Genomic DNA, 14,464 nt, shown 5'->3' with positions numbered 1-14,464 from the left:
TGTTTTTCCGGCTGTCTGTTTTCCTGAAGTTTTTTATCATCCTCATCAAAACTGTTAGTGTTATATCTGCGTTCACGATTTGTTTACCTGCCGCTCGCCGAGTCTAACGCCTTCTCCCGCCTTTCAGACGGAGCTGGGCCTGCTCACCACCCTGCACCAGGAGGTACACTGTCAGTACAGTCTGGCCTGCGAGCGGCTGCGCAGACTGCTACTTCAGGTAGCGCCCAGTGCCGACGAGCTGGCGGACGGCGCTGGACGATCGCTGGCCTGCGCTGCGCTCGATAAGGTGCCGGCGGCGTACCAGGTGAGGAGGGACGAGGATGTGTGGGTGGGTGGAGTGTGTGGTGAGGTGAGGCTAGGTGAGTGCTGGGAGATAAGACGATTGGTTGCTGGTATATCGTGCTGTGCGGTTATCGATTCTTCCGGAATGGGCAGTGGGGTGAACTGCATGTAGGATTTGAATGTTGTTTCGATTATAAAAAGTGAAAAAACGATAAGCCTGGAGTTATTCATGCGTTATTCATGCGTTATTCATCAGTATCCTTAATTGAATACGAGTAATGTCGTGTGGTGTTCACATCTGTACAGTCGTTTAACTGTCTCATCACTGAGAAGTTCTGGTCGCCGTGACTTCTGCATCCCGGATGTCCCAATCCCCAACCCATAATACATAATCATCTCGGGGCACCTCGAGCCGTGTCGCCGCTCCCCGCTGACCCCGCCCTCAACCCCTCAGGAGTGCGTGGCGCTGCACCAGCAGGCCTCTGTCGTGCTGGCCCTGCTGCGCCGGCTGCGTCAGTACTGCCGGCCCCGTCTGCCGTCGGCCGCCGCCGCCGCCGGCCAGCTGCGACACATCGGCACCTCCCAGCTCCGCCGTCTGGCCGACCACCTCCTCGAGTCGCTGCTGGCGCTGTCGGTGACGGGCCGCTCGTCGCCGAGTGCCGCGCCGCCGCTGGCCACGCTCACTCCGCCGCTGTGTCTGCGGCTGTTTGAGGAGCTCTGTGTGCACGGCGGTCCGCGCGTGCAGCTGGCGGCCGGCACACTGCTGCTGACAGCGGCCGGACAGCAGGCCTGGTGGGGCGGCCTGGTGGCCGATACGTTCTGTAGGATGTACGCGCACACGGAGGACCGGCTCTTCTGTAAACGGAGGTGAGTTATAGTCAGTACGCTGCTACGCTGCTTCGGGAGGAGGGGAGTGCGGTGGGCGAGGAAGGATGTTGAGTTAGAGGAGTGAGACCATGAATCGACAACGGCGGCCCGATATGTGCGTGGGAAATACAGGAACGCCTGGGGTCTTGTACTAAATCCATTCTCAGGGGATTCATAATTTGTAATGAGCTGAACTACTAATGATATTGACGTGTACCTAATTCCCATATCTGTTTTTACTATATACCTTGCCTGATGCCTCCCATCCCAATGAGCAAAGCTGGGCCGATCTCACCTTTTCCCTACCTCTCCGAGTGAAATGACCACTCTTCTGACCTCTGCCGACCTCCCCGGCAGGCTGTTCATCCTGCTGACGTACCTGGGCCAGCGGACGCTGTCCCGCTCTCGGCACCAGTCTCGCTGTCTGCTGGAGGCGCTGCTGGGTGCTCTTTGCGAACACCTGGCCGCACCAGTACCCGAGCTGGAACTGGTGGAGTGGCTGCTGCTCTACCTGTCGACGCTCATCGAGGGACTCGACCAGCGAGACTCCAGTCAGTGGCGGGGGCAGAGGCGTGGGGTGGGGTGGGAGGTAAAGTGTGACCCAATTTAGTGGCGAAGGATGATATAAATTATAAACTATTTCCAATTACACAGCTTGCCTGAACGTGAACCCAAAAGGTTGCGTATCATTGTATTTAAATCATCGACAAATAAGTATAAGAATAAAACATGTGTATCTTGTATCGCTGTCTGTGCCGACTTACTTCTTGATTACTTGCTTCGGCTGTCTGTCCCGTGCTGACCCCTGCCCATGTAACTCCAGGTCGGTGGCGGTTCCTGTCCGTCCTGTGCTGACCACGGCCCGCATAACCCCACTGCCGTCCAAAGGAAGAAAACCGTAAGCGCCATTTACCAAATTTTACAGGAGAGCACTTTTTCGGTTTTCATTTAATACACTCTTACAGAGTGGATGTTTATTGTAAAATTAGGTATAGAAATGATGCTTTCTTTATCAGCAACCTACTGATATGCTTTATTTCCCTCAAAATTGAATACTTTTTGCTATATTTCAATAAATGTTTTTTTCCTTAGTCAACAAGTCAACATTTAGGTGCATCTGTCAAGTCAAATAAACGTATGTCAAGCCTGAATCTCACGGATGGCGGATACGCTTATTTACCTTGGTCACCATGGGCCGAGAAAAAGTGGCAAAAAGACGTATGATGTGACTTACGTCTTTTTGTTTTTGATACTAACCTCCGTCTTCCTACTCAATGACCGGCCAAAAAGCGTAAGTGCACGATACGCCTTTCTGCCCTTTGTCATTTCAGCCGAATTCGAGATAAAGTGACAATAAAATAGCCGTATGTCGTACCAGAAAATGAATGAAATGAATGAAAAGGAAAGAATGAATGAATGAAAAGCGTATTAAGTACCTACACATGAATCCGGGGCAACTGCGTAAAATAATGCGGCAAATGAGTGTAAAAACGGAGTCAGAGTCGGGGTCAGTCGAAGTCAACAATTCTGACAGGAGTTGGAGTCGGGATCGGAGCAACTTTGGAAGCCGGAGTCGGAGTCGCGACTTCGACTCTGCATAATTCATTGCCTGGACAGCGACACGCAGGGATGCGGAGTCGGGGTCGGAGTTTGAGTAGGAGTTGGTCGGAGTCTACAGTTCTTCACGAAGTCGGAGTTGGAGTCGATTTTGGGAGCCGGAGTCGAGTTACCGAAAATCTCGACCGCTCAGCCTTGGTCAAAACAGAAGCGTCGCTTTCCTTCTAGCTCAGGATGTACCGCACTGTTGTCTTGGCTCTGTTCTGCAGAGCAAGCAAGAAGTCTGTGGCGGGAGATCAGCCCCAGCAGATTCTTGCATGGCTCGTCGATTTTCTTGTGCAGCATACGGGTAAAGATCCGGAGGAGATTGCCTTCTCTTTAGTGCTCGAAGGTACGGCTCTCGCGAAATTAAGCGGTAGGTTTGCACTTTTACATTTCCGGTTATATCTCAGAAACTAATCGAACTACGATGAAGCTATTTCACGATCATGGCCGGCTTGTGAACCAACAAGTCGATCGCATCTTCAACACTTATAGGCGACGAATGTATAGCCTGAAGTACACTAAATTTTCTAGGTGCAAACTGCAAAACCTACCGTTAAAACCCGCGAGACCTGTACCTGTAATACGGTGCCGCCGGCGGATACGACATGCTGACGGGACGCTATCGTGTCACAGTCACACTTAATTGTGTGAGTTCCACCTCCTCGCCTGTCCTTAGGAGTGGCTGACTGCGTACTTGACTGCTCCACCCCGTTGTGTATCGAAGCATCGTTGCAGGGTAGGCGGTGGTCCGTACCATAACCGGCTGCCCCCTGTCCACCCCGGTTCACGTTGTGATGACGGAAACCGGGCTGATGCCGGTGGCCGCCCGCCGGGCTGTTTTAGAGGCCAAGCTCCTCGCCAAGGCATACGTGCTAATCGAAATGACCCGCTCAGGTCAGCCGCGGAGGCGGAGGGGCGACACCGGCTGAAATTCGTGACGGACTGGTGCGAGGCCGTGTGCGATGCGTGACGGGCCGCTGGGATCGTCCCACCGTTCAGTCACCCTGCAGCCAACCCGCTCACCGCCGTGGGAGGTGACTGCCTGTCCCCACGTTACATTCGGCCTGGACATCGAGATTCTGCGACTGGGAGCCTCGGCCGATGGTCTGCGCCGGGCGGCGCGGCGACTTCTGATCTTTCTTCTCCAACGAGCCACCTGGGTGTGGACGGACGGTTCGGCGGACGCTGGAGTCCACTGCGGAGGAGCTGGAGTGTTCGTGGACTGGCCGGACGACTGACGAGCCGCGCTCCCGTCGACGTCCACCAGCTCCGCGCCGGGCACTGAACCAGGTCCCAACAGTGTTTACCCAAAATCGTCAAAAGTCCCACTACCGCCTGCGCCAGGTGCGAAGATGAAAGATGCACCGCGGCCAGATGCAGCATCTGTCTTGAAGAGGCGGACACCCTGGCGCACGTGCTACTGAGGTGCATCAGTCATCACCCTCATGACCTGCGGTTTTGCGTGCTGGGAACAAACCACCCGACGACCGAGGAGCTGCGTAGCGCCGACGTGGTGGCGGCTTTGGGGGGCCGCCTTCGTCTCCCTTCAGAGCCGATTGGCTACCCCTCTTTGGGCCGCAGAGAGACAAACAACAACAGCTGAGCTCCCCGGCCGGCCATGTCTTCTCCAGCTTCAGGACGGAGCTGGCCGCGCTCCGCTCAGCCCTGGACCACATGCGAGCGAGACCATACGCAGCATGCGAATCTTCCAACAGTTTTTTTTTTGTACGGACTCCCAGGCAGCACTCGCGGCCCTCCGGGAGGGGGTTGGGGGGTGACCCAAAAGTCCCCGCTGGGTACCGTCGTATGGATGGGTTTGGCAGCACTGGTCGTCCCGCCCCATCACATCCACCTGCAGTGGGTGCCGTCCCGCTGCAGCATCGACGGGAATCAGCGCGCCGACCAGGTCGCCAAGGAGGCGGCGACGCTCCCCAAGCAGCGGTCCAGGTGGATGTCGGCACCGCCCACCGCGCGGTTATCAGAATAGCATGCGACCGCGCCGTCGCCGCCTGGCCGGACGGCTGGTACCCGGGACCGATTGCCACCGCCGCGCCGATGGCGGAGGAGGACCGCTCTTTAGCCGAAGACGTTCACCAGCTCTGTGCGAGCTACTGGTCGGGGCCCCGCCAGAGCCTGCACTGGATCGTATGGAACTCTACCGTGGAGTGCTGCCAGTGCCCCGACACCGATTGCGCGGCGGGCCGGTGCACCGTGTGCCGACAGGAGGCATACACTCCTGTTGTTGTTGATTGTTGTTGATTTTCCCTCCGGCTGCGGGTGGCCCCGCGGCGTAGCCTCATCGGCTCTGGAGGGCCCTGAAGGCGGCCACCAGGGCCGCCACCACGTCACTGCGCCAGACCTCGTCGGGTGTTGGTAAGATGTTCCTTACGGCCGGGATTCTGAGGCGAACACCCATCAGGCCCGGGCACGTGAGCAGGATGTGCCGGGGGGTGTCCGCCTCTTCGCCGCACAGCGGGCACCGGGCGGCCTCGCATAGCAGGTCCCGGCATTGGGCGCAGGCGGCTGAGGGGCTCCGGCCGATGGAGTGCAGGAACTGGGTCGATCCACTCCAGTGGCCAGTCCGGATCTGGTGGACATCGATGGCTGATCGCCGATCCAGGTTGGAGATTGGGGGCAGGTATCTCGTACCCATCAGCTCACGGTACCAGCCGGTCGCCGCTCTGCGTGTCGGGTCCGGGTATGACGGTCTGTCCCTGGCGCCCGGTCCCTGGCTAGACAGTAGACGGACCGCAGCCTTGTAGATGGTGTTGACGTCGATGGAGGCGATTTCTTGTTCCAGCGCCGCCGCCTCTCCCGCCAGCACGTCCACCGCCTCGTTGCCTGGGATCCCACAATGGGAGGGGACCCACTGCAGCGTCACGTGGCGGTCCGGTGCAGCGATTTCCAGCAGGCGGCTCCATATCTCCGCCCCCTTGGCCGTCCTCTGGGCCGAAGGCCCCTCTCTCAGTGCAGCCAGGGCAGACTGTGAGTCAGTACAAATAAACGTATGTCCATCGAGCTTGCCATTTTGCTTGGGGACGGGTATACTGACAATGGATAAAAACCGTAAGTCCATCGTACGTCTTTTTGCCATTAGAAATTCGGCAGGGTGACCAGGAAAATAAACGTATACGCCCACATACGGCTGGCCGAAATTGTCGGACAATCCTTTCCAGAATGGAAGATAAACGTAAGTGCATTTTTTCGGTTTCTACCAAGGCAAATAAACGTATATCCATCTGTAAGTTTATTTTCCGTTGTACCATGTTGACAATGTATGGTGGCAAATAAACGTAACTGAGCACTTGCGTCTTTTATCCATGGTTACTCCGAGTTTTAGCCGATTTTTCGTTGATCATACGTTTTTTTGTCAAAGATACGTTTATTTGCCAGTATTATAAAATGCTTTATGTGACATAAGGTTATTTTGAAATATTTTATTCTTGTATAACTTGGTATAAAATCATTTAATATCTGTGTAATGTATATGGTTAGATGCAGAATAACATGACGATTCCAATGATACCAATAACTCATTTTCGGTAAAAGTGGCGCTTACGGCTTTCTTCCTTTGTACGGCAGCCCAGGTCGGTGGCGGTTTCTGTCCGTCCTGTGCTGACCCCTGCCCATGTAACCCCAGGCCGGTGGCGGTTCCTGGCCGTCCTGTGCTGACCCCTGCCCATGTAACTCCAGGTCGGTGGCGTTCCTGACCGTCCTGTTTGTCCCTGTCCGCCCTATACTGACCCCTGCCCGTATAACCTCAGGCCGTTGGCGGTTCCTGGCCGGTGAGCGATCGCTGCTCCGGTCCAGCAGTAGCTCAGCCTCGGGACGCGGCAACAAGGGCTACCGCCGCCGGCTGCTCACCCGACTCAAGAACCACAAGCAGATAGACGAACTACTGAACGTGAAGAAACTCACCATGGGGAAGGTGCGTGCGCTGAACTCTTCCAGGGACTTGGTGTGACTGGCGTGACTTGTGTCGCGGTGACTTCGATTAGGGCTTATCTACTCGTTTCTACTCGATCTATCGATGTCGATCACATCTATTTGATATTGTCATGCCACCATCATTACAAAAGAAAGATGTTTACCCGAGCCTGTAATATCACTGTACTTTTTATTAACTTTTGATCACGATGATCGTTAACCGCTAATCTTCGGATCATCTGGCTCTGTTAATAATCGGCGCTGCCCTGGTTTTTCCATTTCAGAGTTTGGCCAACAGCAACCTGATCGGTTTTCTGGTGCACAGCACCAGCTCGCCAAAGTCGGACCTTCTGAAGAAGAAACAATTCAAATACCACAAGGTACGCCACCTCACAACCCGCACTTGACCCCATACAGACCAGAATAAAATAGATCAACACTTAGATAATTGGTTTACAATTAAACGCGAGTCGTGAGCTTCTTGCATCCCCTTCGGTCTCCAATTAACCCTCCTCCCGCTCCCCAGTCGGGCTCGTGTGCCGACCCCCGCCAGGAGTGTTCCAGCAGCGGGGGCGGCTCGGGCGGCGCCTCGGCGGCCTCCGGCTCCGGCGGAGGGGCCGCCGAGCCGGCGCCCACCGTCAGCCGGGACGTGGCGCTGCGCGTTGTCCGGCTGCTGATGGAGCGACTGCTGGAGCCGCAGCTGTTCGTATCGCCAGATATGATGATGACCGGCTGCAAGGTACGGGGTGGTGGACTGTGGGGTTGAACGGTCCGCAGTGGCGACAGAGGGGGATAATAAAAGGGATGCTCAGCTGATGGATGATAGTGAAAGGTGCTGAGGGGATAAAATGAATGCGTGGTTGAAAAGTCGTTACGTGTGGCCAGGAGGTATGGTTGTTTAAGTGAGAGGAGGGAATTTGATGTTGGCTTGCCAGACAACGAGCCAAGCATATCCTCTTGACAAATGTCAATGGCATGAGTTGACGTTTTTCACTATTTAAAGCCGAAGGTGTAAAACTCGAGTGGTTGTGAATGTAGTGTTGGCAGCCTTTAACCACCACCGGCGCCTGTCCTGTGCCCTGTGCACGTCTTTCGTCACGCACCTCACTGACGGTCCGTCCATCCACTAGGTGGTGTCGTGGGTGGCGGCGGCGGCCCGGCCGGCTCTCCGACTCTGCGAGGTGGTCACCGCTACTCAGCTGGAGCTGCTGCTGCGAGCCGCCAGCGGTACGGCCACTCAGCCCGTCAGCTGGGCCGGCCCGTGGACGGCGCACACCGTCCAGTGCTTCATACAGGTCAGTTGGGCGCCCTTCATACGGTTTTTCCTATCAACGGGGATAGAATCATGGCTCGCATCGCTGTTCAAGTTTCACACACAGATCGCAGCGAATTTAGTGTTTTTGTGTCACGTGAGTCATCACTTTTTTGTCCAATTCCATCTTCACCCGGAATCAGAATCAGAATCAGAATATATTTAAAGCTCATCCAGACAATCACTGGTTTTTCATGTGCTCGCGTCGACAATATGGGCAAAGGATACTTAACCGGTAAAAGACACGATATGGGTAAAAGACACTTAAAACATGTAAAACAAAAGTGGAAGTGCTAAGATCACAATAAAAGCTCCTGTGCGTACATATATGTGCGTTCACCGCCGCGCCGTGCTCAAGTATTTCTTGACGGTCCCTCTGAACGCCGATATGCGGGTCTCCCTAATGTCGCGCGGCATGGCATTGAACGCGCTGGCGGTTCGATAGGCAAACCTTCGCTTGCCAGACTCGGTTTCGACACGTGGCAAAACAAGAAGGTCATCCTGTCTGGTCGACCTCGATCTCACACTCAGCGCGGTACGAAACAGGCCAGCGGAGCCGCTCGGCTGTCCCGCTAGGGAGCCTTAGTATTCAAATCGATATACAATGGCTATACTGTTGTGTCTTCTAGCTGGAAGTTATTCCCCTCCTCCACCATCACCCCAACCCTTTTCGCCCCTTTCCAGGAGATTCTAGCTGGCAGTTGTTCCTCTACCTTTCCATCACATTAACCCTCCGTATGCCCTACCCCTTTCCAGGAGATTCTGCAGGCGGAGCGGGCGCACCCGGCGCAGTGGGGTGGCGGTGGTGGCGGCGCTCCGACCGAGCCGCCGCCCTCACCGCCGCGTACTACCACCGCCTCGTCCGCGGGCGGGGGCGGCGGCGGCAGCGGCGGCGGCAGCTCGGCTGGCTCCTCGGACGGCTCCGGGACGCCGGAGGACGAGGATGAGGACTCGTCGAGTCCGCCGCCGGCTGGGCAGGCTCTCTCGGTTAGTTAAGCAAGATGGTGATGAGATTGTCGTGGCTTTGGGCGTTCAGACTTCGGATATCATCTTCGCCCATCATTTGAGCTTGGCACGGGCGATTACAGACATCGGAGAATTAGGGTACAGATGCTCCAATCGGGGTTATCGGAAAGCGGTTTTAGTTTTAAGGCAGATGTATAATGTATATCAAATTCCCGAAATTCGTTTATGCCAAATGGCTTAAATGATGCATGCACGTTGAAGCGTGGCAAGGTAATTGAAGGAATTTGGTTGTATCCAGCAGTGCTCTGTCGCTCTCGCGCCTACCCTGCTGACCCCCCCCCCCCCCGCCCAGTCGGACAAGCTGGAGGTGCACATGTTCTCGGCGGACGGCGGCAGCGCCCCGTTCTCGTCCTTCTTCCCGTTCCCGGCGCTGTCGGCCGCGGCGGCCGGTACGTCCGGCTCCGGTCCCAGCGGCTCGTCTCTGCCGGCCGTGCCGTCCACGTCTGCGGCGGGACCGGCCACCACGGCTGATACTGCTGGAGAACTGTACTCGGACGCGTCACAGGAAGGTACGTGTGCGGTGGAGGTGGTGGCAGGCTATAAGGGGAATGGGAGCTGTGGTTTTATGTGGACAAGGGCTCCGGATGGAGAAGACTACGACTGTGCTGATTGGTCATGCACTGCCTGGTTATAACTAAGAATCTTTTGGATTCGGTCGTAACCCTGATTACTTTAGTATTTCCCAGGGTCTTCGCACTGGTGATTGCCTAGTAGGTCGGCAGTGAGTGTTAGTGTTGACTTGTAGTCGTCCCCGCTCCCGCACCCGCTCATGCCCCCGCCCCCGCCCCCGTCAGGCGTATGCCTGCTGCCGCCGATGGTCGAGTCGGACGATGACGGCGACCCGCTGATGCTGGACGACTTTGTGGTGGACATCTTCGAGGCATCGCTGGGAGACAAGAAGCCGCCGCTGCCGTCCGATGCGGTCAAGTGGGGTCTGATCCCCGCGCCTGGCGGATCCTGGTCACTCTCCAACTCTGTGTGAGTTTAACAGGGTTCTTGGCAAACGTATTGTAAGCTAGTGGGCTCCTCCCCAACACATCACTCCCCAGTCCTACATAAGTTTGATGGACCTGCACTTGCAATTCTGTGAGTTAGTGTGCTGTGGGTTTGGGCTCCCTCTGAGCCCATAAATATCATCTGAGCTCATGAAAACGGATTCGCTTTGCGTTCACATAAAACACATCGCGTTTTACTTATTCATGTCAGGTTTTAAGGTTTAGCTGCGCATCGCCTGACTGAATGGCATCAAGGTTTGGCGAAGTGACAAGGCGTGCAATCCAGCTCTACTCCTGATCTGACTCCGTGTCTCTGTCCGCCACCGTCTGACATCCCCCTTCCCTCAGCCCCGGTCTGGGTAAGCTCGGCTCCAGCTGGCTGTCTCACTCTGGCGGCGGCGGGGGCGGCGGCGGCGGCGGGGGTTCCTCGGCCGGCGGCGGCGGCTCCGCCTCCTGTCTGGACATGCTGCAGGCGGCCGGCGGCTGCGGCGCGCCGGCCGGTCCGCCCGCAGGAGAGCTGGCCGGGTCCAGCGCCGCCTCCGACGCGCGCCTTGAGGTGGGCCTCACCGCCTGGCCCGAGCTGCGGCTGAGGAAGATGGCCGCCCTGCACACCAGCACGGTACGTCCAGGCGGAGAGGAAAGGGGCGCGGTGGGAAACGGTAGGATTACTGACTTTATGTTGTGTACCGGCAGCTGTCTGTCGTGGAAACGATGACGTAAATAAATTCAATGCTGTGCCTGTTTAAAACATTCAGCGGGAGTCGACTTATTTTTGAACCTGCATCAATTATTTTTCGTGATGATGTGCAGTGTAAATGCCTTTTGTATGCGCTGTTGTAGAATTATTTTAAAGTAGATTATTGTTGCACGCATTTTTGGGCATATCTGATCCGCTATTTGAGAGGACTCACCCTACTATCCGCTGCCCCTTTGCCTTCCCATCTGGCATCTGACCTCCCACCGCCCCCCGTCAGGTTCTGCGCGCGGTGAGCACCTACTCACCCCCGACGGTGGCTCCGCCGCCTCCCGAGCCGCCGGCCGCGGCGCCCACTGACGAGCCGGCTCACGGCCAGGAGATGGTGGCGGACGCCGTGGCGGCCATCCTGACCAGCATTCAGTACACGGTGAGCGGGGTGGTGGTCGGTGCTGGAGCTCTGTGAGCTGCTGGATTTAGGAAAAAGGTTTGAAGTAGAGGATGGGAATCAGGGTGGAATGAGGGTTCGTTTGATGTGGCAAGACCGTGTTTCAGACAAGCATATGACCCCATGTCGGCTTGATGATGTCGGAGTTTTTAAATTCGATTTTTACCGATATTTATTGATTAATTCAATCTAACTTATTTGCTCGGCAAGCTTTCTGCGTTTTGTATGAGCATCTATAACTAGCCGTTCTACTGACCGTTTCTCTCTGTCTCTGTCGTGTCTGACCATCTCACCGACCCCTAACCTCCCTCCCCTCCCCTATAGGCATGTCCGGAGTGGGTGGAATCGCTGCTGGCGCTGTGGCTCAGTCTGGACTGCCCGGGCACGGCCGGCTTCCACCGGAGTTCACCGCTGCTGCTGCAGGCGGTACGCAGCGCGCGCCGGCTCACACTGCGCGGCTGGTCGCTGCTCTTCCAGGCGCTCACCGGCCGCGCCAGTCCCGAGGCGCCCTCCGCCCGGGCCGCCGAGCTGGCACTCGATGTGAGTGAGGGGGAGAAGGGCATGTAGGGGAGGCGGACAGCATAGTATCAGGCGTGTGCAGTCTGGTCACTCAGATGATTGACATGGTTGGATACCAGCTGTCCGGAATTGGCTGCGGTTTCTTGCGTCTATATTCAATTGTTTGAGTATCTACGCTGGGTGCGAGAAATCATATGCTTGTGGTAATTTGATCGGCGATCAGACCTCTCAAGAGTGAAGGAAGATTCGGGCTTAGTGAATGCGTGCAATTACATTCTACCAACACAATGCTTACGATACCTCATTTCTGGCTCAAATAATACCAAGTTTCTTGCGGTGTACTCGATACTGATTCCATGTCCGAATTATCGTATAGCCGTGCCTGACCACCCCCCGCCTTGCTCCTCACAGAGTCACGAGCTGGTACAGGCGGCCTCGCCCCTGGGTCACGTGCTGGTGCTGTTCCTCACCCAGTCAGTGAGCGGCCGCCAGGGCCAACAGGAGGTGAGAGGCCCGCGCCCCGCCACAGCTGCTGGTGTGGGGAGACAGTGTGCTGCTTCACACGCGCTTGGGCTACACGGTCTTGGCACTAGTTCTTGTTGTTAGGTTTTGGCTATTACATAGTAAAATGTCAGGGCTTTGTCCCCCAGGTACTCCATCGCTTCTAGCTGCGTTATGTCACCCCCTAGCTACTCCACGCCCATAAGATTCATAACACTCGAGCTACCTCACCATGTATCGTCTCGTCTCCCCCCGTGTCACCCCGTCCCCCCCCCCCAACACACCACGTGACGTGTCTTCCCCCCCCGTCCGGCAGTGCGGAGCCACCGTGTGTCAGTGGTTCGACGCCCTGCTGCGCACCCTCCTCTCGGCCTCGGACAGCGCGCGACTCATGCTGCTCGAGCTGCTCTGGATCGCGGCGCACTCGCCCGGCTTCCCGGAGGCGGGTACTCCGCTGGACGCTCACTGCAAGCTCGTGCAGAGGATGTTGCAGCTGGTGTATCCGGGCTCGGAGCTCGGCAGTATCGTCGGCCTGGTGCAGGTCATAGGTAGGTGTGAAATATGTTGGAAGATCTGATGCTGGAGGACCAGGGCAGGAGGGGTATACGATTCATCGTTCGGCAAGCTTCATAGAGATGGTGTGCGTATATCAGCTTCTGTGTCAATAGTTTATTTATAAATGTGTCAATGATCAATTATGTAATTGCTTATGTCTTGTAATTTTGCGATTGCTGGCTGATAAGTTTGCACACGCTAAGTCATCCCTCGCCTATCGTTGCTGCACTCACACTCAACAGACCTACCGGCAATTGGAGTAATACATCTCCAATACTCCTGCCACTCTAACCCTCCCTCCCCCGCCTCCCTCCTCAGTGGGCTGCGTGCACCGTCACCTCTCCGCCGCCGGCCAGGCTCGCACCACGCGCGGCCCCGACTGCGCGCCGCCAGAGTCGCTGGCCGAGACGCTGCTGGTCGAGCTGCTGAGGCTGGCCTCGCTGCTCGTCCTGGTGCCGCTCTCGACGGCGCAGCACGCCGCGACGGTGAGGGACGGGCTGTTGGGCCCTGTGTCTGCCGTCTGCTCCGTCTGTCTGTGAATGTATGCTGTCGGATATCTCTTCTGTGGATCGGGTGTGGTAGGGATGTCAGTCTTGAAGTTGTTTGTACGGGACTTGACGTGACTTCGTAACACTGCTTTATAAATGTTAGTGTACGGCTATTTATGTTGATAAAACATTACTGTAGCTGTTAATGTGCTACTTGCCTTCTGGCTGCAAACTTCTCAAAGGATGTTGACTGTTGAGCGGTCGCGATCGCTGTATCAGTGACTGACATCGCCGATATCCTTTGTCTGCAGACGACGGAGACCCAGTCGCCGCCTCAGACGGACGAACTGAAGGCCTCCTCGGGAGGAGCCGGAGCCGGCTCCGGCAGCTCCGGCTCCGGTGGCTCCGCCGCGCGGCAGGCCGTCAGGGCTCAGCTGGTCGTCGATAGAGGTGAGAGGAACGCCATGTGGACAGATTTAAGTTGTGCTAGGCCTGGGGGTGGTTTTAGAACTAAACCCAGTTGAAAAAAAAAATACCTGAGATTGTTTCATATCCGGTGGATACAGACATTGGCCCTCAGAAATAATCGTAGCTTCTCATGAACGCGTTTTCGACTTCCTATTTCAGATTGTCTACTTGCAGCTTATGAAAGGTCTAGCCCCTTCTGCCCGACCGATAAATTTTTAATGGAGAGCAGAATTGATATTAAGAACATTGAATGTATGCTCATTGTCGCGTCGCCTCGCTCACCGACTTCTTACCGTCGCTTCCATACCCCGCCTCTGAACCCCACTCGTCTCTGCTGCCCCGCTGACAGTGTTGGAGAACGCCGCGATCGTGGAGCAGCTGCTGGGCTCGGCGGCGCTGGTGACGGCCACGCCGGCCTCAGCTCAGGAGCAGCGGACCGGCGACCAGGGCACCGGACAGACGCAGGAGGCGTCGGTGAGTGACAGGGGTGCCTACCCAGTACCCATCCAGTTATAAAGTATTCTTGCGCTACTTACCTTTCTAAAACTAGATGCCGGCAGCGCTCTTGCGTTGCCTTGGGCCAGAATTGGAGGAACGGTACTGAGGGCACACACCGGGCAAAACCACCGAAACCCAGACTGAGTTTGGACTGAACCTGAAACCAACCGAAACATCCCAAAAATGCTTGAAAGCACGCGTGATTGGTGTGGATATCTACCTACAGTAAGATATGAATTAACTGCACGTGCATAGTTCATGTTCCAGGCACCCCAGTGCAGT

General features: G+C 56.1%; 1 protein-coding gene across 1 annotated transcript in view; it reads left to right on the top strand.

The window, feature by feature from the left end:
* LOC122382365 (baculoviral IAP repeat-containing protein 6-like) overlaps positions 1-14,464 on the top strand; it is a 42,602-nt gene that overhangs the window by 15,276 nt on the left and 12,862 nt on the right. The window contains exons 12-29 of the mRNA XM_043367594.1: positions 128-304; positions 737-1,149; positions 1,507-1,700; positions 6,516-6,679; positions 6,963-7,058; positions 7,205-7,417; positions 7,809-7,973; positions 8,747-8,977; positions 9,309-9,525; positions 9,811-9,994; positions 10,360-10,630; positions 10,986-11,135; positions 11,478-11,693; positions 12,084-12,176; positions 12,490-12,721; positions 13,047-13,213; positions 13,528-13,666; positions 14,034-14,158. Of these exons, the coding sequence (XP_043223529.1) occupies positions 128-304; positions 737-1,149; positions 1,507-1,700; positions 6,516-6,679; positions 6,963-7,058; positions 7,205-7,417; positions 7,809-7,973; positions 8,747-8,977; positions 9,309-9,525; positions 9,811-9,994; positions 10,360-10,630; positions 10,986-11,135; positions 11,478-11,693; positions 12,084-12,176; positions 12,490-12,721; positions 13,047-13,213; positions 13,528-13,666; positions 14,034-14,158 (3,447 nt within the window). The remainder of the gene's footprint in view (positions 1-127; positions 305-736; positions 1,150-1,506; positions 1,701-6,515; positions 6,680-6,962; positions 7,059-7,204; positions 7,418-7,808; positions 7,974-8,746; positions 8,978-9,308; positions 9,526-9,810; positions 9,995-10,359; positions 10,631-10,985; positions 11,136-11,477; positions 11,694-12,083; positions 12,177-12,489; positions 12,722-13,046; positions 13,214-13,527; positions 13,667-14,033; positions 14,159-14,464) is intronic.

This window comes from Amphibalanus amphitrite, unplaced genomic scaffold (assembly GCF_019059575.1).
Source record: "Amphibalanus amphitrite isolate SeventyFive unplaced genomic scaffold, NRLGWU_Aamphi_draft 000138F_arrow, whole genome shotgun sequence".
Lineage (NCBI taxonomy): Eukaryota > Metazoa > Arthropoda > Thecostraca > Balanomorpha > Balanidae > Amphibalanus > Amphibalanus amphitrite.
This window is presented reverse-complemented; position numbering and strand designations above follow the sequence as displayed.